Genomic DNA, 26,711 nt, shown 5'->3' with positions numbered 1-26,711 from the left:
TGCAATTACACAACGTATAGGTCGATTTATGCAATTTAACATCGTATAGGTCGATGTTTACAATTACACAACGTATAGGTCGATTTATGCAATTTCACATCGTAAAGGTCGATGTATGCAATTTAACATCGTATAGGTCGATGTTTACAATTACACAACGTATAGGTCGATTTATGCAATTTCACATCGTAAAGGTCGATGTATGCAATTTAACATCGTATAGGTCGATGTTTACAATTACACAACGTATAGGTCGATTTATGCAATTTCACATCGTAAAGGTCGATGTATGCAATTTAACATCGTATAGGTCGATGTTTACAATTACACAACGTATAGGTCGATTTATGCAATTTCACATCGTAAAGGTCGATGTATGCAATTTAACATCGTATAGGTCGATGTATACAATAACACAACGTTTAGTGAGATACTACATCATAAAGGTCGATACATTGAATATCATATCGTATAGGTTGATGTATGCAATATCTAATCGTATAGGTTGATGTATGCAATATCTCATCGTATAGGTCGATGTATGCAACAACTAACGTATAAGTCGATGTTTGCAATATCACATTGTATAGGTCGATGTATGCAATATCACATCGTATAGGTCGATGTATGCAATATCTCATCGTATAGGTTGATGTATGCAATATCTCATCGTATAGGTCGATGTATGCAACAACTAACGAATAAGTCGATGTTTGCAATATCACATTGTATAGGACGATGTATGCAATATCACATCGTATAGGTCGATGTATGCAGCAACTAGCGTATAGGACGATGTATGCAATATCACATCGTATAGGTCGATGTATGCAGCAACTAGCGTATAGGACGATGTATGCAATATCACATCGTATAGGTCGATGTATGCAGCAACTAGCGTATAGGACGATGTATGCAATATCACATCGTATATGTCGATGTATGCAGCAACTAGCGTATAGGTCGATGTATGCAATATCACATCGTAGAGGTCGATGTATGCAACAACTAACGTATAGGTCGATGTATGCAATATCACATTGTATAGGACGATGTATGCAATATCACATCGTATAGGTCGATGTATGCAGCAACTAACGTATAGGTTGATGTATGCAATATCACATCGTATAGGTCGATGTATGCAATATCACATCGTATAGGTAGATATATGCAATATCACATCGTATAGGTAGATATATGCAATATCACATCGTATAGGTTGATGTATGCAATATCACATCGCATTTGTCGGTTTTGGCAATAGCACATTATATAGATTGGAATCGCAGACTGTCTTCCGATATTGTGACGCGACAGCTTTTTACAGGAAATATATGACATTTTTTAATCGTCAAACGCTTGACATTATGCTTGACAGATATGCTTTCGTAGATTAAGACCAGTTACAAAATAGCATTAATGCATTCATTCAAAGTCGACTTGAAATCTTTAATAAATAGCTACGTGGCCATAAATTCCCCAGTTAAAAAGCGCCAGAATATCGCTAGTTGTTTTGTTTTATCTGTAACTTATTAATATGTTTGTTTTTGTTTGTTTAAAGATTAAAGTCAAAAAAGTAAAACATAAGAAGGCATTTTTCGGTATCAACCTATCATATTGTCTATAACCTTTGAGATGTTCATGAATTTGATCCCTGATTGTAGGTACTGGATAAACTTATTAGCTCATACTAAAGCAATTCTCAGACTGTATTATAACACAGACTTAAACAGAATATCAGTCTTTAATCAGACGTAATTCAAGCGTATATTTAACTTGTGTTTATAATCATTTAAAAGGTCTCCTCAGTCTCGCCGTACCACTGGAATCAGTCGTAATTCAAGCGCACACTTTTGTTAATAATCATTCAAAAGGTCTCCTCAGTCTCGCCGTACCACTGGAATCAGTCGTAATTCAAGCGCACACTTGTGTTAATAATCATTCAAACGATCTCCTCAGTCTCGCCGTACGACTAGAATCAGTCGTAATTCAAGCGCACACCTGTGTTAATGATCATTCAAAAGGTCTCCTCAGTCGCCGTACGACTGGAATCAGTCGTAATTCAAGCGCACACTTGTGTTAATAATCATTCCAAAGGTCTCCTCAGTCTCGCCGTACGACTGGAATCAGACGTAATTCAAGCGCACACTTGTGTTAATGATCGTTCCAAAGGTCTCATCAGTCTCGCCGTACGACTGGAATCAGACGTAATTCAAGCGTATATTTAACTTGTGGTTATAATCATTCAAAAGGTATCCTCAGTCTCGCCGTACGACTGGAATCAGTCGTAATTCAAGCGCACACCTGTGTTAATAATAATTCAAAAGGTCTCCTCAGTCTCGCCGTACCACTGGAATCAGTCGTAATTCAAGCGCACACTTGTGTTAATAATCATTCAATAGGTGTCCTCAGTCTCGCCGTACGACTGGAATCAGTCGTAATTCTAGCGCACACCTGTGTTAATGATCATTCAAAAGGTCTCCTCAGTCTCGCCTTACGATTGGAATCAGACGTAATTCTCAAGCGCACACTTGTGTTAATAATCATTCCAAAGGTCTCCTCAGTCTCGCCATACGACTGGAATCAGACGTAATTCAAGCGCACACTTGTGTTAATGATCATTCCAAAGGTATCATCAGTCTCGCCGTACGACTGGAATCAGACGTAATTCTCAAGCGCACACCTGTGTTAATAATCATTCCAAAGATCTCCTCAGTCTCGCCGTACGACTGGAATCAGACGTAATTCAAGCGCACACTTGTGTTAATAATCATTCCAAATGTCTCCTCAGTCTCGCCGTACGACTGGAATCAGACGTAATTCAAGCGCACACTTGTGTTAATAATCATTCCAAAGGTCTCATCAGTCTCGCCGTACGACTGGAATGAGTCGTAATTCAAGCGCACGCTTGTGTTAATGATCATTCAAAAGGTCTCCTCAGTCTCGCCGTACGACTGGAATCAGACGTAATTCAAGCGTATATTTCACTTGTGGTTATAATCATTCAAAAGGTCTCATCAGTCTCGCCGTACGACAGGAATCAGTCGTAATTCAAGCGCACACCTGTGTTAATGATCATTCAAAAGGTCTCCTCAGTCTCGCCGTACGACTGGAATCAGTCGTAATTCAAGCGCACACTTGTGTTAATGATCATTCAAAAGGTCTCCTCAGTCTCGCCGTACGACTGGAATCAGTCGTAATTCAAGCGCACACTTGTGTTAATGATCATTCCAAAGATCTCCCCAGTCTCGCCGTACGACTGGAATTAGTCGTAATTCAAGCGCACACTTGTGTTAATGATCATTCCAAATGTCTCGCCGTACGACAGGAATCAGTCTTTATGTATTGAATGTATCAATACTGAAGGTATCATTTGGAGATTGATTGATACATTATATAAATATCATATGGCATACTGTGTGATATTGATTGTGTCAACCCGCGAAAGCCGACAATGACATTCTGTTTCGAGGGTTGACAATATCCATGTCACAAATGCTGCCATATGATTTTTATTTTATTATACCGAACACAATTGTAAAATGTTTTAAAATTGGTGATATTAATTTAATTAAACAACTTCAACAAGGTAAACAAAATATAACATAATAAAATAATTATATCTAGAACAAAATTCCACCGTTAATTATGGTAAATACCTTCAAAACCTGTTTTACTGTATTTGTTCATTTTCTAGACATAGTGCAGACATGTTTACTTGCTAACAATTCCTGTCGTATAGTGTTTTGTGTACACATTGAATAATGACGTCGCTGCTGTATTTGTGAAATGAAGACAATCACGTGATGATTTATCTAAAATATCGAAGCAGTTATTTGCTCTTATATGATATTTAAAATATCGCTGAGGTCACATGATAACATTTCTACATTACACCGACGCAGCTTTGCAAAAGCGATGTTATGACTTGAGAAGATTGAAAAACAGGCCAGAGTTTCACGTCCGATTTCAATTGAAATAAAGAACAAAGGTCCTAACTGCAATAGCCTTGTAAATAAGGTTTTCTTTCGGACATTTATTTCACATATATGTTATCAGTATGCAATTCCTTTTCAAATGATACCAACAGTATACGGGGCCTCTTGGTTTCACAATTGTACCTTACCACCAATGGCTCAATACATTGACAAACGTAACTGTAAACCGGATACCAGAGATTGATATTTTCGTATGAGTTAAAGAACAATAGCATAAACAAAGAACAGTATTATTTTTCGAATTAAATCATGAAAAAGCATAATCAATTATGTCTTTGCATGAGCACAAAACGCTCATTATCATTTTCTCAATATGGCATCATTGACGTCAAATTCGGTGACGTCAACTTATATTGTTATGATTTCCGGTATGACGCCGAAAATTGAATTAACCGGAAATGACATCATAATATATCCACCGGTACTGTCAAATTTCGTTTTGCACAGACGCAATAAATATTATGGAGGTATACAATATTTATATCATATGAAAATCAAACCCTTGCTCTTTCATGATATGATGATTAAAATACAATAAAAACCTGCCAGTTAGTAGATTCAAGTCCGTTTGTCGGACTCTGCCATTTTGTGAGTCTTACATTATATAAGAATAATGACAATGACTTATATCAGCTCTGTTTCGACGTCGTATTGCTTTCTTTTAGAATCATACGTTGCAACATTCATTTTTTTTTCTGTACATTTTTCTGTTTTGATCGTTTTGAAATTTAATTATTTACACATTGAATTGAAATTATTCGCAGAATGGTGTTTATACATCAATAATAGTCTAGGGGTATACATATACTGAACTCGAACTGTATTATAACTTTTACTCTAAAGCTTCACTCTCACATAATGAACGTTTTTACAGCTTTTTTTTGTCGTGAAACGAGTCCACTTTTGAGAATTTCCATGGAATCAAATTAAATAATACTGCTGATAAAAGAAATAGATCGCAGATTATTTATATCTAAGTTCACAAATTGATGTTTTATGCATTTTTCTTTAAACGTTAGTATATTAAACATTCATTTTCGATAGGAAATATGAAAATCTACGATCTGATATTTTATCATCAATCTTATATCATTGTTTGTAGATATTTACGCAAAAAATGCTCTTTCCAAGACAAAGAATAAAACAGAACTTTGTAAAAATTGTGAATCTGTGAGAGTTCATCTTTAAAGTGTGTCGTGTGACATAGACATTTAATACACACTAAGTACACAAAGCTAATATGACCGTCAAAACAAGGTAAATATTATATAAATATTGCATGGCTTCCAGTGTGACAGTACATATTGTCAACATGAGGGAAATACTCTTTCCCGAGGCGAGCGAAGCCGAGGGTAACAGTATTTACCCGAATGTTGACAATATGTACTGTTTATATGTACCGTAACCATATTTTTACTTTATTACGCCCTAAGTTTAAAAATCTTATTTTATTTTCAAAATATAAATTTCAAAAGCTTTTCTAATATGAAAATCTTCAAAATTGGTCCAAAAATAGGTTTTTATCAAAATGTTATCAATGTTTTTTACCAATGGTTACTTTTTATCCGATTAACTAAGTATCAGTAGCAGGTGATTGTGATATGTACTCAATATATTACTGAAATCCATTTGTTAGAAAAAAGAGAATAAACTCCTAGCGAATATATATATTTCTTTTGACCGAAATTGAAATGCATAACCATAAAGGCCGACATTAATGTGCACTTTATCTGCGTCGTAAACAATCGCGGACACATTGAATAAGGATTCCGATTTGAAGTACAAATGCGTAGAACAGCTGTGGACTTCTGATGTGTGGAACAGATATAGATTACGGATGTGTGGAACAGCTGTGGACGACGGATGTGTTGAACAGATATATATTACGGATGTGTTGAACAGATATATATTACGGATGTGTGGAACAGCTGTGGACTACGGATGTGTGGAACAGATATAGATTACGGATGTGTGGAACAGCTGTGGACTACTGATGTGTGGAACAGATAAAGATTACGGATGTGTGGAACAGCTGTGGACTACGGATGCGTAGAACAAATTGACTATGGATGTGTCTAACAGATAAGGTAAACATTTGCGTAAGAAATATGTGGACTACGGATGCGTGGAACATATGTGAAATACGGATGCGTGGAACGGATGTGGACTACGGATGCGTGGAACAGATGTAAAATACGGATGCGTTGAACGGATGTGGACTACGGATGCGTGGAACAGATGTGAAATACGGATGCGTGGAACGGATGTGGACTAAGGATGCGTGGAATAGATCACTTGTGGACTACAAATGCAAAAAGCAGATTTGAAACACGGATGTGTGGGACGGATGTGGACTACGGATGCGTGCAACGGATGTGGACTACGGATTACTGCAGCGGATGTGGACTACGGATGCGTGCAACGGATGTGGACTACGGATGCGTAGATCATATTTGGACTACAGATGCATGGAACAGATGTGGACTACAGATGTGAAGAATAGATGTGAAATACGGATGTGTGGAATGGATGTGGACTACGGATGCGTTAAACATAGGTGGACTACGGATGCATGGAACAGATTTTGAACACGGATGCGCAAAGCGTGCAGACGGAATACCGACCTTATACAATTGTCCATTATATAGTTATATCATACAAGAATACACAGCATAGGTCGATGTAACCCCATTTTGTGTCACCAATGCTACAGTGACCCTATATCTGTCAGGTTTTTACAGAAACGGAAAACTTAGCTCGCATTAATTTACGGTCGATATCGCCATAATTACTCATGTGTACTCAATCACGTCTTGCATATATTCTATTTGTTTTATTAAGAGTGTAATACATTCCTAATTGCACGGGTTTAATCCTCGGCAGCGACACTTTGAAGTCGTTTTTTTCTAAATATTGACTTTTACATTGGATCCGTCATTTACTTGAAATTTTATATAATTTATAAATGTTATGTCCGGAAGCGTAAATTATCGTTTAATTTATTATACGCCGACACATTTACAAGGGTTTCCGATTTGAAATGCAGATGTCTCGAACCGATGCGGTCTACGGATTCGGAAAACATGTACACGGGATACCGGCCGTACATTCAAATGCATGCTCACTTGTGTTGTAAGGCTGTGAATACGCGTGTGTTTTCAGTATTTTCATTATAACCCGTTTGCTTTAAGCTGATAATATTGTTAAAAAAATAATACAAAGTATGTAAGTGTATAACAGTTAAACATAATTATCAATTAATGCATTTAAAGAACAATTCTGTATAGAGTAGACACAATAACACATCGTATAGATCGATGTATACAATAACACATCGTATAGATCAATGTATACAATAACACATCGTATGGATCAATGTATACAATAACACATCGTATAGATCAATGTATACAATAACACATCGTATGGATCAATGTATACAATAACACATCGTATAGATCAATGTATACAATAACACATCGTATAGATCAATGTATACAATAACACATCGTATAGATCAATGTATACAATAACACAGCGTATGGATCGATGTATACAATAACACATCGTATAGATCAATGTATACAATAACACAGCGTATGGATCGATGTATACAATAACACATCGTATAGATCAATGTATACAATAACACAGCGTATAGATCAATGTATACAATAACACAGCGTATAGTTCGGTGTAAGCAACAGCATATCGTATAAGTCGATGTATACAATAACACATCGTATAGATCAATGTATACAATAACACAGCGTATAGATCAATGTATACAATAACACAGCGTATAGTTCGGTGTAAGCAACAGCATATCGTATAAGTCGATGTATGCAATAACTTAGCGTATAAATCGATGTATACAATAACACATCGTGTAGTTCGATGTATACAATAACGTATTGTATAGGTCGTTGTTTACAGTAACACATCGTCTAGGTCGATGTATACAATAACACATCGTAAAGTTCGATGTAAACAATAACACATCGTACAGTTCGATGTATACAATAACACATCGTATATGTCGATGTATACAATAGCATATCGTATGGGTGGATGTATACAATAACACATCGTATTGGTCGATGTATACAATAACACATCGTCTAGGTCGATGTATACAATAACACATCGTATAGGTCGATGTATACAATTACACGTCGTATAGGTCGATGTAAACAATAACACATCGTATAGGTCTATGTATACAATAACACATCGTCTTGGTCGATGTATGCAATAACACATCGTATTGGTCGATGTATACAAAAACACATCGTCTAGGTCGATGTATACATTAACATATCGTATACGTCGATGTATACAATAACACATCGTCTTGGTCGATGTATGCAATAACACATCGTATTGGTCGATGTATACAATAACACATCGTATAAGTCGATGTATACAATAACACATCGTCTAGGTCGATGTATGCAATAACACATCGTATTGGTCGATGTATAAAAAAACACATCGTCTAGATTGATGTATACATTGACATATCGTATAGGTCGATGTATACAATAACACATCGTATAGGTCGATGTATACAATAGCATATCGTATGGGTGGATGTATACAATAACACATCGTATTGGTCGATGTATACAATAACATATCGTCTAGGTCGATGTATACAATAACACATCGTATTGGTCGATGTATACAATAACACATCGTCTAGGTCGATGTATACAATAACACATCGTCTTGGTCGATGTATGCAATAACACATCGTATTGGTCGATGTATACAAAAACACATCGTCTAGGTCGATGTATACATTAACATATTGTATACGTCGATGTATACAATAACACATCGTCTTGGTCGATATATACAATAACACATCGTCTTGGTCGATGTATGCAATAACACATCGTATTGGTCGATGTATACAAAAACACATCGTCTAGGTCGATGTATACATTAACATATCGTATAGGTCGATGTATACAATAACATATCGTAAAGGTCGATGTATACAATAACACATCGTATAGGTCGATGTATACAATAACACATCGTCTTGGTCGATGTATACAATAACACATCCTATAGGTCGAAGTATACAATAACACATTGTCTACTAGGTCGAAGTATACAATAACACATCGTTAAGGTCGATGTATACAATAACACATCGTAAAGGTCGATGTATACAATAACACATCGTCTAGGTCGATGTATACAATAACATATCGTAAAGGTCGATGTATACAATAACATATCATATAGGTCGATGTATACAATAACATATCGTAAAGATCGATGTATACAATAACATATCGTATAGGTCGATGTATACAATAACACATCGTATTACGGCAAGGCATTCATTTATTTCTTATTTATTTGTTTTTATGATAAAGATTCATTTGAATAAAGTGATTCAATTTTCATCAGAGGAAAACTTGGGATTGACTCTCGATTTCATGAAAAACATTCCAATCGTTTTGGTAATAAACACTGTTAAATGCCTTAATTCCACACCGAATACTTCTCTGGCTGATACCTCGCTTGCTATATCTTCATCTTAATACCTTAAAGACTTATTTGTGGGCTAAAATCATATTAAAAGGTGAAAACTAAGATTTGGGGAGAAAGTATTAAGCTTTCCGTTTGATGTAGATGCGCGATAAAACAATGCTGCCGATATTTAACCTGTTTTTTCATTGGTATTATATTGTGAATTAAGGTATCCCGTGTACAATAATGTGAATTAAGGTATCCCGTGTACAATAATGTGAATTAAGGTATCCCGTGTACAATAATGTGAATTAAGGTATCCCGTGTACAATAATGTGAATTAAGGTATCCCGTGTACAATAATGTGAATTAAGGTATCCCGTGTACAATAATGTGAATTAAGCTATCCCGTGTACAATAATGTGAATTAAGATATCCCGTGTACAATAATGTGAATTAAGATATCCCGTGTACAATAATGTGAATAAAGGTATCCCGTGTACAATAATGTGAATTAAGCTATCCCGTGTACAATAATGTGAATTAAGCTATCCCGTGTAAAAGAATGTGAATTAAGGTATCCCGTGTAAAAGAATGTGAATTAAGATATCCCGTGTAAAAGAATGTGAATTAAGGTATCCCGTGTACAATAATGTGAATTAAGGTATCCCGTGTACAATAATGTGAATTAAGATATCCCGTGTACAATAATGTGAATTAAGATATCCCGTGTACAATAATGTGAATTAAGGTATCCCGTGTACAATAATGTGAATTAAGGTATCCCGTGTACAATAATGTGAATTAAGATATCCCGTGTACAATAATGTGAATTAAGATATCCCGTGTACAATGATGTGAATTAAGATATCCCGTGTACAATAATGTGAATTAAGCTATCCCGTGTACAATAATGTGAATTAAGGTATCCCGTGTACAATAATGTGAATTAAGGTATCCCGTGTACAATAATGTGAATTAAGGTATGCCGTGTACAATAATGTGAATTAAGCTATCCCGTGTACAATAATGTGAATTAAGCTATCCCGTGTACAATAATGTGAATTAAGCTATCCCGTGTACAATAATGTGAATTAAGGTATCCCGTGTACAATAATGTGAATTAAGCTATCCCGTGTACAATAATGTGAATTAAGGTATCCCGTGTACAATAATGTGAATTAAGGTATCCCGTGTAAAAGAATGTGAATTAAGGTATCCCGTGTAAAAGAATGTGAATTAAGATATCCCGTGTACAATAATGTGAATTAAGCTATCCCGTGTACAATGATGTGAATTAAGGTATCCCGTGTACAATAATGTGAATTAAGGTATCCCGTGTACAATAATGTGAATTAAGAGATCCCGTGTAAAAGAATGTGAATTAAGATATCCCGTGTACAATAAAGTGAATTAAGGTATCCCGTGTACAATTATGTGAATTAAGGGATCCCGTGTACAAGAATGTGAATTAAGGTTTCCCGTGTACAATAATGTAAATTAAGGTATCCCGTGTACAATAATGTTAATTTTGAATGCCTTGTGGAAACGCGACTTTCTGGCCTTAGGAGATTGCAAAAAAGGCCAGTTTACGTCGGATATCAGTTGAAACTAGGAACAAAAGTTCATACTACAATAGCTTTGTTAATAATGTTAATGGGTATTTTCCTGACATTTCACATACATGTATATGTTATCAGCATGTAATATATGTTTAATGCTACCAATATTGTATGGCCTCCCCAGGCATCATAGTTCAGCAGTATTACAAATGGCTCGATACAATGAGAAACGTAATTTTACAACGGATACCTTAACAAAATTAATGTTGTCGTTCTCCTGTAGGTAGTATTTTATTTATTTCAGAAAGAAAAGCAAATAAGGTTTACGTTCATGCCCGTCGTGCCCGATTGGGTTTTGGTATTGTAATAATATGAGAACAATGAAAGATAAATCAGTTTTAAGAGCACTGCGGTTTCAGGGGAGGGGGCGATGAGCCCCTCCATCCACATTGTTATGCGCCCCGAAGAGCGCTCCTCTGGTGGCAAAATTTAAAACCGTGTCTGTTGAGGACAGTATCGCAATTACTTAAAGGGTTATATTTATTCAGAAAATTTTATTTTAATTATTGAAATGATTGATACATTTTCAAAGTGGGACCGGCCACACTACGAAAATTGACAGGTTCCCTACAATAAACTCAATTTTGCGCATCTTTTGTTTCGCTTGTATATTCATCATAAAAAACCTTTATTATGTATCCAGGTAATCATAGTAGAAACGATTAGAATAGGTATACCTTCATTTTGTATTTGAATGTATCCTCTTATTAACAAGCATGAGCAATTAGACCTTTTCACGAGTACATGAAGGCGTTTATTGTCATCGTTTAATGCCCCCATGAACGTCAAATCAACTGACGTCATTTCTGATTGTTATGATTTCCGGTATGACGCAAAAAAAGAATAAATCGGAAATGACGTCAGTATAAATGTACGGCTCTGTACGACAATTGTTTATAACAGCTGCAATGAATGTCATGGAAATATACTATATTTAGATAATGTGAAAACCAAGTCTCTTCTCGCTAATGGCAATTGGACTAAAATAAAACAAAACCTGCCCGTTTGTTTGAATTTATTTTCAAAACATGCACGTCTGTGGGGATCAAGCTAAACATATACTAAAACCTGGCAGCTTGTGGAATCACACCCATTTGTGGGACCCTGCCCATCTGTGAGTCGAACATTGTAAATATAAACTCAAAAGTACTAATATCAGCTCTGCTAAAATGTTTGATTTTGAATCAGGCGTTGCCATATTTAATACTTATCATCTGTTCAATATGTTTGTCTTTCTGGAGAGTATTTCTATCTTTAATTTACACATGAAATGGAACACCTTCACATGTCATTCGAGGAATGGTGAACATATAAGTCATTAAGTAATATGTAGACCGGATTTGTATTTAAAATACTACAAGTTTCGTGCGATATTGTCAATACATAAACAAGTTAACCAAACATCAGTACACATAGCAATATGCGACCGTCAAATTGGCCATCATTACATTGAATAATATACGACGCTATAAGATAGATTTTATATGATAATGTTCCGGAAAGTATGAACATGCATCAATTAGCACAGTTAGGTATAGTTAACTGGTCGACCACTTGAAATAACTTGCATACGTATGCCAAAATCAAACCATCACAATTTCTAAACATTGACTGCATAGTTATTTGTTTCCAGTGTTATAATTACAACAACTAGCCGTTCTCTTTATATTCATTTATCGCACATATATTTATTAAACTGACAATTAAAAAACATAGAACATGCACCAATATGCAAAACGGTATAGTTAACTAGTCAAAAACATGAAATAACTTGCATAATTGTGCCAATATCAATTCATCACACTTCCTAAACATTGCCTGTCAGTCTTCTGAAATGCCAGTTGGCTGCGTTGTTTCTCGGATGGACAAAAATTGAAAATGTGTAAAATCTTAGCGCCTTTGCCGGGTCTCCCTCCATCTCCCAGCAGTGGCCCACCAGGTTGAAATAAGTCTCATAGTGGTACAGGTTTCTTAATTCTTCCAAGCTTCTACATTTCTCTAAGTTTCGTAATGCATTTAACTGTCTCAGGCGGATTCCCATGCCACCATAGGTAAGATACTGCAGATAGAAAAGGTATGACTTAGAGTCTACAACGGCCTTGTCCATCCATATAAGTTGATTACCTTTTCTGTGTTGAACATCGTCATTCATTGCCCTGTTCATTTCAAATAATAAAAAAGGAGGAACACAGAATGCTTCCAAACGGGTAAATCTTACGCATAGAGCAACTTTACGTATAGCATCACCGTAGCTCCAATCGTGTGTAGTGCTATCATGTATTAACGTTGGCCTCTCAACATCTCCCCACACTTTCCCACACCCACACACAGCATGCACGTTTCCGTCAAATCTACGTTCAACGTCATGCAGCACGTCTGCCGCCCTTAGCAGATCCCCCCGGCAGTATAACATAGAGGCTAGTTTCAATCTGCTCGACGTCACGTCAGTGTCAACAGAACGTTCGTAGAAATAAAATATTTCTGGTGTGAATTGAAGTTCATGTTGTATGTAAAATGACGAAGTAACTGATGCTAAGAAGGAGTAAATGAGTGGCTTTAACACTGAAATTACCCGTCGCTCATAACGAGTTAATATATGTATTATGTAATCATCCTCAGGTATAATAGATAAAACAGTAAATAATCGCAGATACTTTTCAGGATTTAACTCATTATCCACCGCCACATCTAAAAACCTTATATTAACCTGTTTTATTAAGTCGCCTGCTAAAACATTATCAATCTTCCTACAAATTGTTGATCGTGTTTCAAACATGTCGGTGGTAGGATTGCGAAACCTTTGTCCTAAGCTATCGTACTGTAAATCGTACAGTATCATTAGATTATTATTTAAATTCTCTTTTATCTTCCCCAATAATAACAGTTGGTATCGGCGTGTGATTTTTCCTTCGAATAGGTTCACTTCAGGAATAATATAGTGTGGACAATAACCTTTCATCAAGAAAAAATCCAGTGTTTGCAAACAATATCCTATGCACCCTATGAGCCGATCTTCTCTCCACTCCTCTCGGGATATTCTCTCGATTGTAAAGAACATAACGGTCTTGCAATGAAACGAAGTTAGTTTACTATGATGACTTAAATATTGTTCCATTATATATTTTTTTATCATTTTCAAGACAACATAGCATTTTAACTGCACTGTTGTAAAACTAAAAACAAGAATCCTTTCTATTTGGCTTGGTGATAATCGCCATTCAATATTTTCATTCAGACTCTCAAAATGTCCATCAGGCACAAGAAAACAAGAGCATTCCCGTGCAGCCTGCATCACTTCCGGTGTAGGCCAATGTCCATGCCTGGGACGGTGAAACCATCGGTCAACTTCCGGAGGCATAACTTCACATTTGAAAGCATTAACAAAGTCCCATTCTTCAGAGAAACTTACTGAAGGACCACTACATATGAATTCATTTCCATATACCCGTTTACCTTCATCTTGCCATATTTTATTACTTACAAACACTCGTCCATCTATATGTGGTAAGCAATTTTTCTGTCCGTTATATCTGACAGGTTCTGGAGAGTCTGGTCTGATCCACTGTAGCCAGTAGTGTTGTGGCGGAGTTGATTCCTCCTTCACCATTAGAAAGTTCTGCATCCCGGCCTCCCAGTCTAACCAGTTAGACATGATGTTGGTGTCATTATCGCATAAAAGCAGATCAATATCAGAATTCATCCCTAACGTTGTAGATCCCTCTGACTGGCTGCCGAAATGGAAACACGTAACGTTTGAACCAAGTAATTTTATTCTTATGGTGTCTACAGCCTCTCGCAACAGGAAGGTTTCCCGCCTTTTTTTTACCACCTGGCGGTTGGCGCCAATATCGTCCAGTACACGAGACAGGCGGAGCGACATCCAGGCTTTATGGTCAAGATCACGGTCCATCTGTAACACACGTGGAGAAATTAACGGCATGTGTTTTTTTTATTATGAATTGTACATCAATACGATTATCAGTTTTACGTTTATGGAGGTGTGTAAAAGACCATGTATATTATAAATGATTATTATTTTTACAGTCATATTTTACTCGTTGTATACGGTATGGTATATATACAAGCTAAGAACAAAATGCAACGGTTTGTTAAACGATATATATGATAATTCTAAGATTTTTGAACGACGACAATATATGACCAAGAAAATCAAGTAAATGTATTAGAGGTGCAAAAAAGTAAATACCGTTTACATTTTTGTTTCATTGTATTATTCGAAGAAAAACACATCCGTGGCAAGGTTGAAAATTTTAGCAGCAATATATAACTGATGTTTTGATGTCAAAATATGTATACAATAATTATAATTCTTGCATACCGGACCTGTGTATCCGGTCATGTGACCAGTGCTTAAAAAACCCGTCGTATACCTCTATGTAAGATGAATCACACGCAACAACGCGCCACTTCTTATTTTCTTTTATTGCATTGGTTTAAGTAAAAAGTAAATTATGTCATTTCAATAACGCGCAATTAAATATATTACTATACAAGAATTTCAATTAAAATTGTAAACACATAATTATCATAAACACTATTTTAGAAGAACTATTTGACGTCGATTGTTGTCTGAAATCACAACGCTTCATGACGTAAGTAAACAACGTCGCACGCGCATATTGGTGAAATGTACAAACATTCGTCTTAAATGTCATTTTTCCACGAATTGATATTTTGAGGTATGCAAACAAAATCAGTTTTTCCAGTCCAGATCGACAATTCCCACCCGCGAGCACTCTGCTAGGCCAGTAGCTCGGCAGGCCTCGTTACCGGCTTACCCGCGTGCAATTAGGTCTTATCTTTTGATGGGGACCGGAAACACATGATAAATCTCGCATGCTCATTTGTGCCACTAATGGGAATTGGAACGATCATCCGTCTCTATCATTTCTATGAATTGGTAAGAACAATGCAAATGCCCATGGTATCAGGTTATTAGCGGGTGAGTATAAACCTCACGATTTCTTGAGGAGTTTTTTAAAAATAATAATTTCCGTTTCCCTTTTGCAGAAACGTTAAAAATGCTGAAAAAACAACAATGAAAGCATTTTCGTTCCGCCTTCTATACTTCTATCATACAATTATCGTTGTGTGCGTGTAATACAACCATTCAATATTTACATATTTTAAACTAACGCTAGTGCAAAACTTCCTTTCGTTGACGTCATGTTGTCCTACTAATTCACATTATGCAAAACCTAATAGCTGCCCTTAGCTCACCTTTAGAAGTTTCCTGTGACCTCTGCTATTTGTAGTCAAACACCTGTGGGTATAATCGAGCTTGTCCCTGAAAAATAAAACAAACAAATATACATTTTAAAGGCTGCTTATAACACCATGAGACATAATGCGGAAATGTGACATACTTATTTGACAATAGTGTCACATACTTTGCAACAATCATCAAGACAAATAATATCACAACCATTAACACGACCAATATCAGCAAAACCATCTCAAACATAAACACCACCACAACCGCCAAAACATCTATACACCGTCTGGATGACAGACACAACCGTTACCACGACAACCTTCGACACCACTACAACATCAAAAAGACAACAACTACCAAAGCCAATAACGAAATCAATACCACGACCACCAACATTACCGAAATCACAACCATTAACAACACCACTACCACCACCAACAACAACTAAACACCAACAACACCAACACCATCACAACCACCAGCACCACCACAACCACAATACGATCACAACCCCCAACACCACCATAACCACCAACGCCCTAACAACAACCAACACAACCACAAACACAACATGAAACACCAACACCACCAAAACGATCAAAAACATCAACACCAAACACAATTACATTAACCACCAACACGACCAACACCAACTATATCAACACCACCATTAGTTGGATAGCAGTATTCGAGGAAATAACCATCGGTGGCAAGGGTAAATGTTTAACAACAAGAAATTATTGATTTGTCAAAATATGCATATACTTATCATAAATTAAAGTTAAGGTATTAGCAAAGCAATAGTAGAGGTGCGTTTTGGAAAGTTTTGTGTTGCACTGGCTATGGTAAATAGACAATGTATTGAGTCTGAAACAAATACATTATCATCTTAATTGTTTTGTGTACGTTATCGAAAACAACAAACAATGAGTAATGAAATATGTTGCTGTGTATCTAAAACCGTTGATGTGTATCTAAAACCGTTGGTGTGTATCTAAAACCGTTGATGTGTTTCTTAAACCGTTGATGTGTATCTAAAACCGTTGATGTGTATCTAAAACCGTTGATTTGTATCTAAAACTGTTGATTTGCATCTAAAAGCGTTGATGTGTATCTTAAAGTGTTGATGTGTATCTTAAACCGTTGATGTGTATCTAAAACCATTGGTGTGTATCTAAAACGGTTGATGTGTATCTAAAACCGTTGATGTGTATCTTAAACCGTTGGTACGTATCTTAAACCGTTGATATGTATCTAAAACCGTTGGTGTGTATTTTAAACCTTTGATGTGTATCTAAAACCGTAGATGTGTATCTTAAACCGTTGGTGTGTATCTTAAACCGTTGGTGTGTATCTTAAACCGTTGACGTGTATCTTAAACCGTAGATGTGTGTCTTAAACCGTTGGTGTGTATCTTAAACCGTTGGTGTGTATCTAAAACCGTTGATGTGTGTCTAAAACTGTTGATTTGCATCTAAAAGCGTTGATGTGTATACAAAACCGTTGATGTGTTTCTTAAACCATTGGTGTGTATCTTAAACCGTTGGTGTGTATCTTAAACCGTTGGTGTGTATCTTAAACCGTTGATGTGTGTCTAAAACTGTTGATTTGCATCTAAAAGCGTTGATGTGTATATAAAACCGTTGATGTGTTTCTTAAACCATTGGTGTGTATCTTAAACCGTTGGTGTGTATCTAAAACCATTGGTGTGTATCTAAAACCATTGGTGTGTATCTTAAACCATTGGTGTGTATCTAAAACCATTGGTGTGTATCTAAAACCATTGGTGTGTATCTAAAACCGTTGGTGTGTATATAAAACCGTTGATGTGTTTCTTAAACCATTGGTGTGTGTCTTAAACCGTTGGTGTGTATCTAAAACAATTGGTGTGTATCTTAAACCGTTGATGTGTATCTAAAACCTTTGATGTGTATCTTAAACCATTGATGTCAAAACCGTTGATGTACATTATTCGAATTAAAGATTTATTTTTTAAATACATGAAATAGCCTAGGGGCGGGTTGTGTCCGGGAGATGACATTATTATCAATTTATATTCTCGTTATTCGCGGCTTAAATATTTAAAGTGGCTGCCGCTTATAACGAGATACTATATGGATACTTTTGTTATTCTCAGTAAAATAAAAAGCAGTAAACAATCGTCGAAACTTCAAAGGTGATTGATACAATCGTCCAACGAAGATTCACACATTCACACAAAAATAGACAGTATAAGATAGCTTGACCCTCATATTAGGTACTTAAGGTTGATTTGTACCCCTGTGCGTATTTGAATCTTCCTAACTACACCAGTGATAAGGGACATACGAATATTCAAGTTTTCCTAAGTACACTTTTGTCAAGCCACTTAATACTCAAATGTTTGATTATGCCTACATACGCCCCTTATACTTAAAATTGTTCTCCCGGGGGTAATTGAGTATTCCACATCAAACAGTCAATCTATCAATCGTTTGTCGCTGGTATAATATATATATATATATATATAAAATATAATCGACATCACATGGTGTTATCCTGTTTTAACTGTCAACCGGTTTCGCTTCATGCTTTTCAGGGAATAAATAAAATTACAAAATGGCGTCGCTTTGTCATCAAGTACGAAATATAAAATTGATGACGTCATTATGTATTTTGTCTGGATGTTATGTTTGGGGTGAAAACGTTTCATAAAACACATATCTTTGGACAAGCTAGCTGTTTTATTTTAGTGGGCTTAATAAGGCGGAATTAAGGCTCCATCTTCATACAATGATTTAAATGATATTAAAGCTGCACTCTTACATTTTGACCAAATTGACATTTTTTCATTTTTTGTTTTGTTTCAGAATCTGCTGATTTTGGCTTCAGTGTTTTCAAATCAGTCATATAGGATAGCACACAATAAAACAGATCACAGTTGATAAGAATGTTGCCGTTTTTTTCATTAAAAGTTCGTAACGCTTTTAGCCATTAAACATCAATGTTCGAACATAAATGTTAAAAACTGTGATCTCATATTTTATCAGCAGTCTTATAACACAGGTTTTCAGACATTTACGAACAAGTTGGCCCATTCCAAGACAAAACATTAAAAAGTGGTCAAAACGTTCAATCTGTGAGAGTGCAGCTTCAACGGTACTTGTATAAATGCTGGTTATACATGTATATGACATGCTTGAATAAAAGTCAATCTGTGAGAGTGCAGCTTTAACGGTACTTGTATTAATGCTGGTTATACATGTATATGACATGCTTGAATAAAAGTCAATCTGTGAGAGTGCAGCTTTAACGGTTGTTGTATTTATACTGGTTATACATGTATATGACATGCTTGAATAAAAGTCAATCTGTGAGAGTGCAGCTTTAACGGTACTTGTATTAATGCTGGTTATACATGTATATGACATGCTTGAATAAAAGTCAATCTGTGAGAGTGCAGCTTCAACGGTACTTGTATTAATGCTGGTTATACATGTATATGACATGCTTGAATAAAAGTCAATCTGTGAGAGTGCAGCTTTAACGGTTGTTGTATTTATACTGGTTATACATGTATATGACATGCTTGAATAAAAGTCAATCTGTGAGAGTGCAGCTTCAACGGTACTTGTATTAATGCTGGTTATACATGTATATGACATGCTTGAATAAAAGTCAATCTGTGAGAGTGCAGCTTTAACGGTACTTGTATTAATGCTGGTTATACATGTATATGACATGCTTGAATAAAAGTCAATCTGTGAGAGTGCAGCTTTAACGGTACTTGTATTAATGCTGGTTATACATGTATATGACATGCTTGAATAAAAGTCAATCTGTGAGAGTGCAGCTTTAACGGTACTTGTATTAATGCTGGTTATACATGTATATGACATGCTTGAATATAAGTCAATCTGTGAGAGTGCAGCTTTAACGGTACTTGTATTAATGCTGGTTATACATGTATATGACATGCTTGAATAAAAGTCAATCTGTGAGAGTGCAGCTTTAACGGTTGTTGTATTTATACTGGTTATACATGTATATGACATGCTTCAATAAAAGTTTCAAGAAAATGTCAATATCAAATCCGAATAAGTATTTTGTTAAGTCGTTCTCTTTGCTTCTACACTGAGTGATTTAATTAAAAATTGAAAGACGAGTAATAAATATTTCAATAAGTGGGAAAATAAATCAATATAAAGAGGAAAATCCTGTTAATATGGTAACATGTTAAATATTCCCTTGTGCGAAAAGTGGTGGGGACATCTTTAATAAAATAATCTGAATACACTAATTAGTTGGCTTCAAGGGTGTGCTGTTGTAGTTAAAATTTCACTTGGCATCAAACTCGGATTGATAATAATGTGACCCCCATATCCCCAGAAAAACACTGTCCAGGGGCGGTTCAGGGATTTGACGTGGGCGTTACTTACGACTGTAACTTATTGACTTGCGCCCCTTATTCAGAATCTTTTTTTTAATGTTGGTAGGGGATTTCCCTAGAAAATATTTTTTAGTTATATTTCTAGTTTGAAATGGTGCGAATAATGTCGTATTTTACTGCTGTTTTCACCCATATTGAAACAAAAATTAAACTTAGACGATTGTACATTTGTATGTATAAATATATTTTTTTATGCTCGCTTTTATGCTTAATTTCACAAAGATTTACTTCCTATCCGCGAAATTAAATGAATACAATTATGAACATTTTGAACATGTACGTATGACAAGACAAGCCTATAATATGCGACTTACCAGTATTCTTTTGATCCGATTACTGCTCCAACACACACACACTCAGACAATGAGAAATTAATGTTAAGATTCAACAATTTATACTTCAATTTTGGAGAACATACTTATTACTTCAGATCAATTCTGAATGCAAGTTAAAGATGTTTCTTCCGTGATGAAAGAACACTTAGGTTTACACAATGCCCTTATTAATACTTTTCCATGAAGCGTTCTTAACAATTCAAGTTCATAGAAACACGGTAACAATTATGTGAAACAGTACTTGAAATATTTACGAAACAATATTCCGCTCACAAGTGATGCGTAAACAGTCCACTCAATGTCCTCTCCCGTCCTCGTTACCCTGAAGTTGAAATGAAACACGTTGTCCTCTCTCATCAGCCCGGGTCGGTAACGTATAACACTCGGAAACAATAGGGTTTAGTAGTCGTCCGTTACTCGAGTTGTGCATTCTGCTTGCTAGCCAAAATATAACAGAGCAATGGCTACATGCGTCAACTAGCTGGTGACATAAAGAGGCTAATAGAATAACTCAAAACACCGAATTGTCTTAGGATGCAATTTTCCTATTCCGAATTGAGTATATTCAAACGAAAAGTCCCTGGCGTTGATTTCATGTGTGATATGAGGTGAATGTTCACAATGTGGTTAGTTTAAACATAATTTACTTCATACAAATAATATACATGTATCGTCATTGTCTTAACCTCAGTCGTACAAACGAATGTTCGTGCTAATGGTCTGCAGAAAATAAGGATCTGAAGACAGATTGTATACTCTGTTGAATACTTAGTAAGAAACATCACCTAATTACATGTAACAAATCAAAGAATAATGAAAGTATGTTTATTCAGCATGATGCTTATATAAACAATTATCAGTAACCGTACATGAAAGTAAATAAAATTATTTCGCAATAATCAAATACTTAACTGCCAAAGAATCAAGTGAATAGACCATAGCGGATTCATAGGGGAGATCACATGGCGCGCGCCCCCTAAAATCGTCCAAGTTTATTTATTGCAATAAAGGAGAAAAAAGGTAATACAATACGAGAAAAAACGCACCATCCCGTACTAGAAATTGTTAAAATTTTCTTGTGGGCCCCCCCCCCCCCCCCCTGCCTACACTTTTTACAAAAATAAATTTTGTTTCCGAGGGCTGGCCGCAAATAAAAAGGGTACGCTCCTAAGTTACGCCCCCTCTAAATTCGATAACTGGAGCCGCCCCTGATAAAGATACTGTAAAGAAGTATTTCATTTCGGGCTTAAAGAAGCATCAGTGTGACATGGAACGTTCCAAATATTGAAGAAACGAAACAACGCAACAAAAATAACGCTTCTCGTGCAAACACACAGACAGACACACACACACGTGCAAGACGGACACTCTTGTCTGTTACAAAACTGTTCAACAGAGACGCACGGACATTGCAGTTAGACAATCATTTACTATGGCTGAAGACTTTCCCGTAGGAGGCTATCTTGGCAGTGCTTTTGGAAAAAATCAATACATTGAAAGACTGTCTGCGGGTAAATATGTGAGTTTCGTGAATTTTATTCAAACAATGGGAATGGGTTAAAGGGGCTGTCTCCCTCACAGATGATAAAATAGCGAATAAAAAAGAAACTTGTCGAAAAATGACATAAACTTGGCATGGATGTATACAATGCATTGAAACTTACTAATTGAAGTACAACATAGTTTACAATTTATTTAAGTTCAGCAATTATTTCGAATATTTCCATTAAAAAGATAACTGGGTATGTCTACCAGGTAGAATTTATTCCTTATGCGTGATTGGCTAGTCGGTATTATCACGTGATATTACCGAGGTAGGTGTATAGCTTAATTATGTCAGCCGATGATAGTAAGCCTTAATAGCTCAGTCAGGAAGACGCTGGTCTTCCATTTGGCCACGTGGGTTCGAACCCGGTCTCCGACACATTTTTTTTACAATTATGATATCAAAGCGTAACACATTCCATTAGATAATTGTCCTGAGATTCTTTGCAGAAAAAAACTTTTTTGGTGCCAATCTGTGACACAGTCCCTTTAAGGGCACAATAGGATACAATTAATGTCTGTATTATAATAAAAATGACTTTAAAATGGTCGTGGGCAAAGAGCGCTATGGCCACACTGCGTAAGGACAGAGACATATCTATATCTATTTAATTGCGTCAGGTGTCATTTCGTCGAAGCAAAAGTCATTTATGCCGAAATACCCCATCCCAAAGAATTAAATGTTTCAATTCAAGCCCCTTTCAATCGCTTCTGAAGATTTTCGTGTTCTTTGATTGGATATCATACGATTGGAAAGTATAATACAGTCATCATATTTGCATTATATCATTTATAGAACATACTAGTCGTGTTTAGAAAAATACGTTTTTACCAACAACTAAAGCAATAATTCATTTCAAAATGAAGAGCTTATTAGATGATCGTTTTCCAACAAACATGTGATTAGATAATGTATGTCTAAACAATCTTCATATTATTGTAACTCGTCTGTTTAGAAAATAAGAATATAAGTGTGCGTGTCACAGTTGAATTGACAAATTAATGTTATGTATTTTTATCATTTGTAAAAATACTGCAGTGATGATTCGCATGTTTGACAGGGTACATCAGAACGCTTTTATGCAAAATATGTAAACAGCTTATTAGAAAATGTACGCCTGGAAGGCTGTACATATATTTAAGTCATAGAACAATATTATTTTAAATGCAAAACATCAAAGACGCCGCGACGTACAGGAAGCAGATGCAATTTACCAGTATACCAAGTTTTTGGATACAAAATTTCTGCAATTTTTGAAAGAAATCAGAATTTCATTTCAAGGTCACACTTTGTCCTTTGACAAACTGTCAGTAAGAAGTTTGGATGCTAGGCCTTAGCGTTGATCAGACTTTAATCGGAAACCGATAGTCAGCTTATGGTCACAACAAACACGGCCGTAGATCCACTGACCTCAAGTTTTATATTGTTCATCTGCTGGTCATAACCAATTATAATTCTAAGTTTGAGGTCCTTGTGCCAAAACGGTCTTTAAGATGTTTACTGATTACAGATATCAACCGAAGATCACCACGGCCTTGACCTTCGATCCACTAACCTCGAAAACAAAAGTCCATATCATGGTCAAGATCAAAACACCACGGCCTTGACCTTCGATCCACTAACCTCGAAAATAAAAGTCCATATCATGGTCAAGATCAACGTACATTGAAGTTTAAGAACCCTGGGTGTTAGCATTCTTCGGATATTGGTTGGAAACAGTGGGGACATACGGATGGACGGACGGATGATCAGATAACTATATGCTATCGTTTGGGATATAAACATCGCGTTGCTGTAATACTAACAGTTATAAACATAGGATTTCATGTTGTTGACTGTGCGTTTAAGTTTGACTTAAGCTTTGTATGAATATGGGAAATTATAATATATTACAGTTTATAAGGGTTATGATACAAAAACCGGAGCATATATGAGAAATTAATTCAAAGAAATGTTTACCAGTTCGTGGGATTTATCATCGAACATATTGGGATGATTAAGGGAAATCCTGATATACACTTTCAGTTTGTAAGGGTATAATGATATAAACAAGAGCATATATAAGGAAAAAATCAAAACATTTTTTTACACGTTATTGGTATTTATCAATAAAAACTGTTTTGATGAATAAGGAAAATTATAAACTCGCCCAGCTTATAAGGGGTATGATAATAAAGACAGGGGCGTATATGAGAAAAGACATGGACAGTAATTTTAACACGTTTTAATGGTGTTTTAATGGTGTTTATTATCAAAAATGATTATTTATGGCATTTAAATATAATTCACATGATTGTATATCAGTAAGATTACAATAAACAAACAAACTGTATTGTTTTAAAGTTGAAATCTTAATTGTATTAATGTAAAGAAAAGGGAAGATTATACGACAAAGATATGGCCATGATTATTGCATAGATGAGTTAGGTCCAGTTACTACATTATATCATTGAACGTGTTATATTAGATGTATATTCAATGAGCAAAAACAAGCATTTTATGAGAATGTATGGATTGGGTCCTTAGGTTCACGGACTAAGCTATAAAAAACAGTTTTTAGGAAAATTATCAAATACCCATTTAATGTTTCCAAATGTTTTTAATAACGATATAAGGCATATGCTGTTTTGTTTTTTGATGTTTCTTTTTTATTAAATACGTTTATGCAATAAACAATTGTATACACTGATTTTTAAAAAACAAATATGTACTTAAGTCCATTTTGATCACGTGACCCTCCATGGTACAACATCGAAACGTATTAAATACTTGCATATATACGTTGTTGTTTTGGGCATACAAATCATTCTATTTGAAGTATTAGCATCGCGGTACCTAAACTAGTTTGACAGTTAGACAATCATTCGTGTGTATTATCTCATAAAAGCTATATAAAAATACACCATAAATACACCATAAACAGTAAGGGTACAACACGTTCATGTCAGTTTATGAAATTCTGGATAGCTATCATTTAGGAGATGGACACTAGCTTTCTGTAATCATTTATGGAAAATTTTGGACTGAAGTCAATAGTGAATATCATTAAATCACCGTTTTCGTACAGCCTCCGTTATTTTGACCCTCACTTATCCGAAACATATAGCGATCTAAAACTAGTTATATTCCGCGAAAAATAAAACCGTAATTTTTATTATTTACGCCGATATACAAAATTACATAGCGGAAATAATCGAAATAGCTAAAACTACAATTAATATTCTATAGTTGTAACGTCAACCTGGTGATTTAAAACATAGAGTACATTGACACAACAACTGGTTTAAAGACGATATGAAAAAAAGTAAATTTTCGGAGTTAGTGGTTTTATAACTATCTGCATATGCACAGATAATGTAATAAGGGTTACTTGGGCAGATGGTAAAGATACTCGGAAACGCACGAAAATGCACGAACAAGGACGAACCTTTACGACCGATTTTCGTAAAGACGATGATTTTCGTACAATTAACATCGGATAGATCCGGCAGTGCCGGAATCTACCGAGACAACAAAAGTTGCACCAAAGTAGCTTTGCAGTAAATTGTACGCGCAAAACCGAATTCGTAGTTACCAACATCAAACATCCATGAAGTTTAGATTTAGATAAAAGACTATATACGCGCAATAATTTGAACAAGGTCATGGTAATACACAGGCATGATCTAAATGGTTGAAATGCGTTAGTATTGAGTTATAAAAAAGTTTAATTGTTTGTGACAGTATACGTTAGTATATGAGAGCTGTTAAGATGTTTTGCGTTATAAGATGTAAGAGGTTGTCATTATTTTGATTTCATGACTGAGTTCTGTTTTCAGATAATATTGATATAATTACATGGAAGAGTGAAGGTATAGCAGAATGTACTATCAGTGAATAGTTACATATAATTAAATGTAGTACTGTAACACATGTATAAATCTACTTGTGATATTTATTTTACGATTCAACTATTTTGGCTTTAAATTTCTGAAGAAGATTTAATTACTTCATGGAATAAATGTGAGTACGTTTAAGATGTAATTCCCGTTATAATCAATGTATGTGGTTTA

General features: G+C 35.5%; 2 protein-coding genes across 2 annotated transcripts in view; both read right to left on the bottom strand.

Moving 5' to 3' along the window:
• The window catches only part of LOC128221341 (uncharacterized), a 399,999-nt gene that overhangs the window by 320,109 nt on the left and 53,179 nt on the right, over positions 1-26,711 (bottom strand). The window lies entirely within an intron of this gene.
• LOC128221344 (uncharacterized) lies at positions 12,214-21,135 on the bottom strand. The gene is made up of 3 exons (XM_052929942.1): positions 21,093-21,135; positions 16,355-16,421; positions 12,214-15,023 (listed from the first exon to the last, which is right to left on the bottom strand). The coding sequence occupies exon 3, from the start codon at positions 15,021-15,023 to the stop codon at positions 12,921-12,923; it is 2,103 nt and encodes a 700-aa protein (XP_052785902.1). The 5' UTR covers positions 16,355-16,421; positions 21,093-21,135; the 3' UTR covers positions 12,214-12,920.

This window comes from Mya arenaria, chromosome 16, assembly GCF_026914265.1.
Source record: "Mya arenaria isolate MELC-2E11 chromosome 16, ASM2691426v1".
In the NCBI taxonomy this organism is placed as follows: Eukaryota; Metazoa; Mollusca; class Bivalvia; order Myida; family Myidae; genus Mya; species Mya arenaria.
This window is presented reverse-complemented; position numbering and strand designations above follow the sequence as displayed.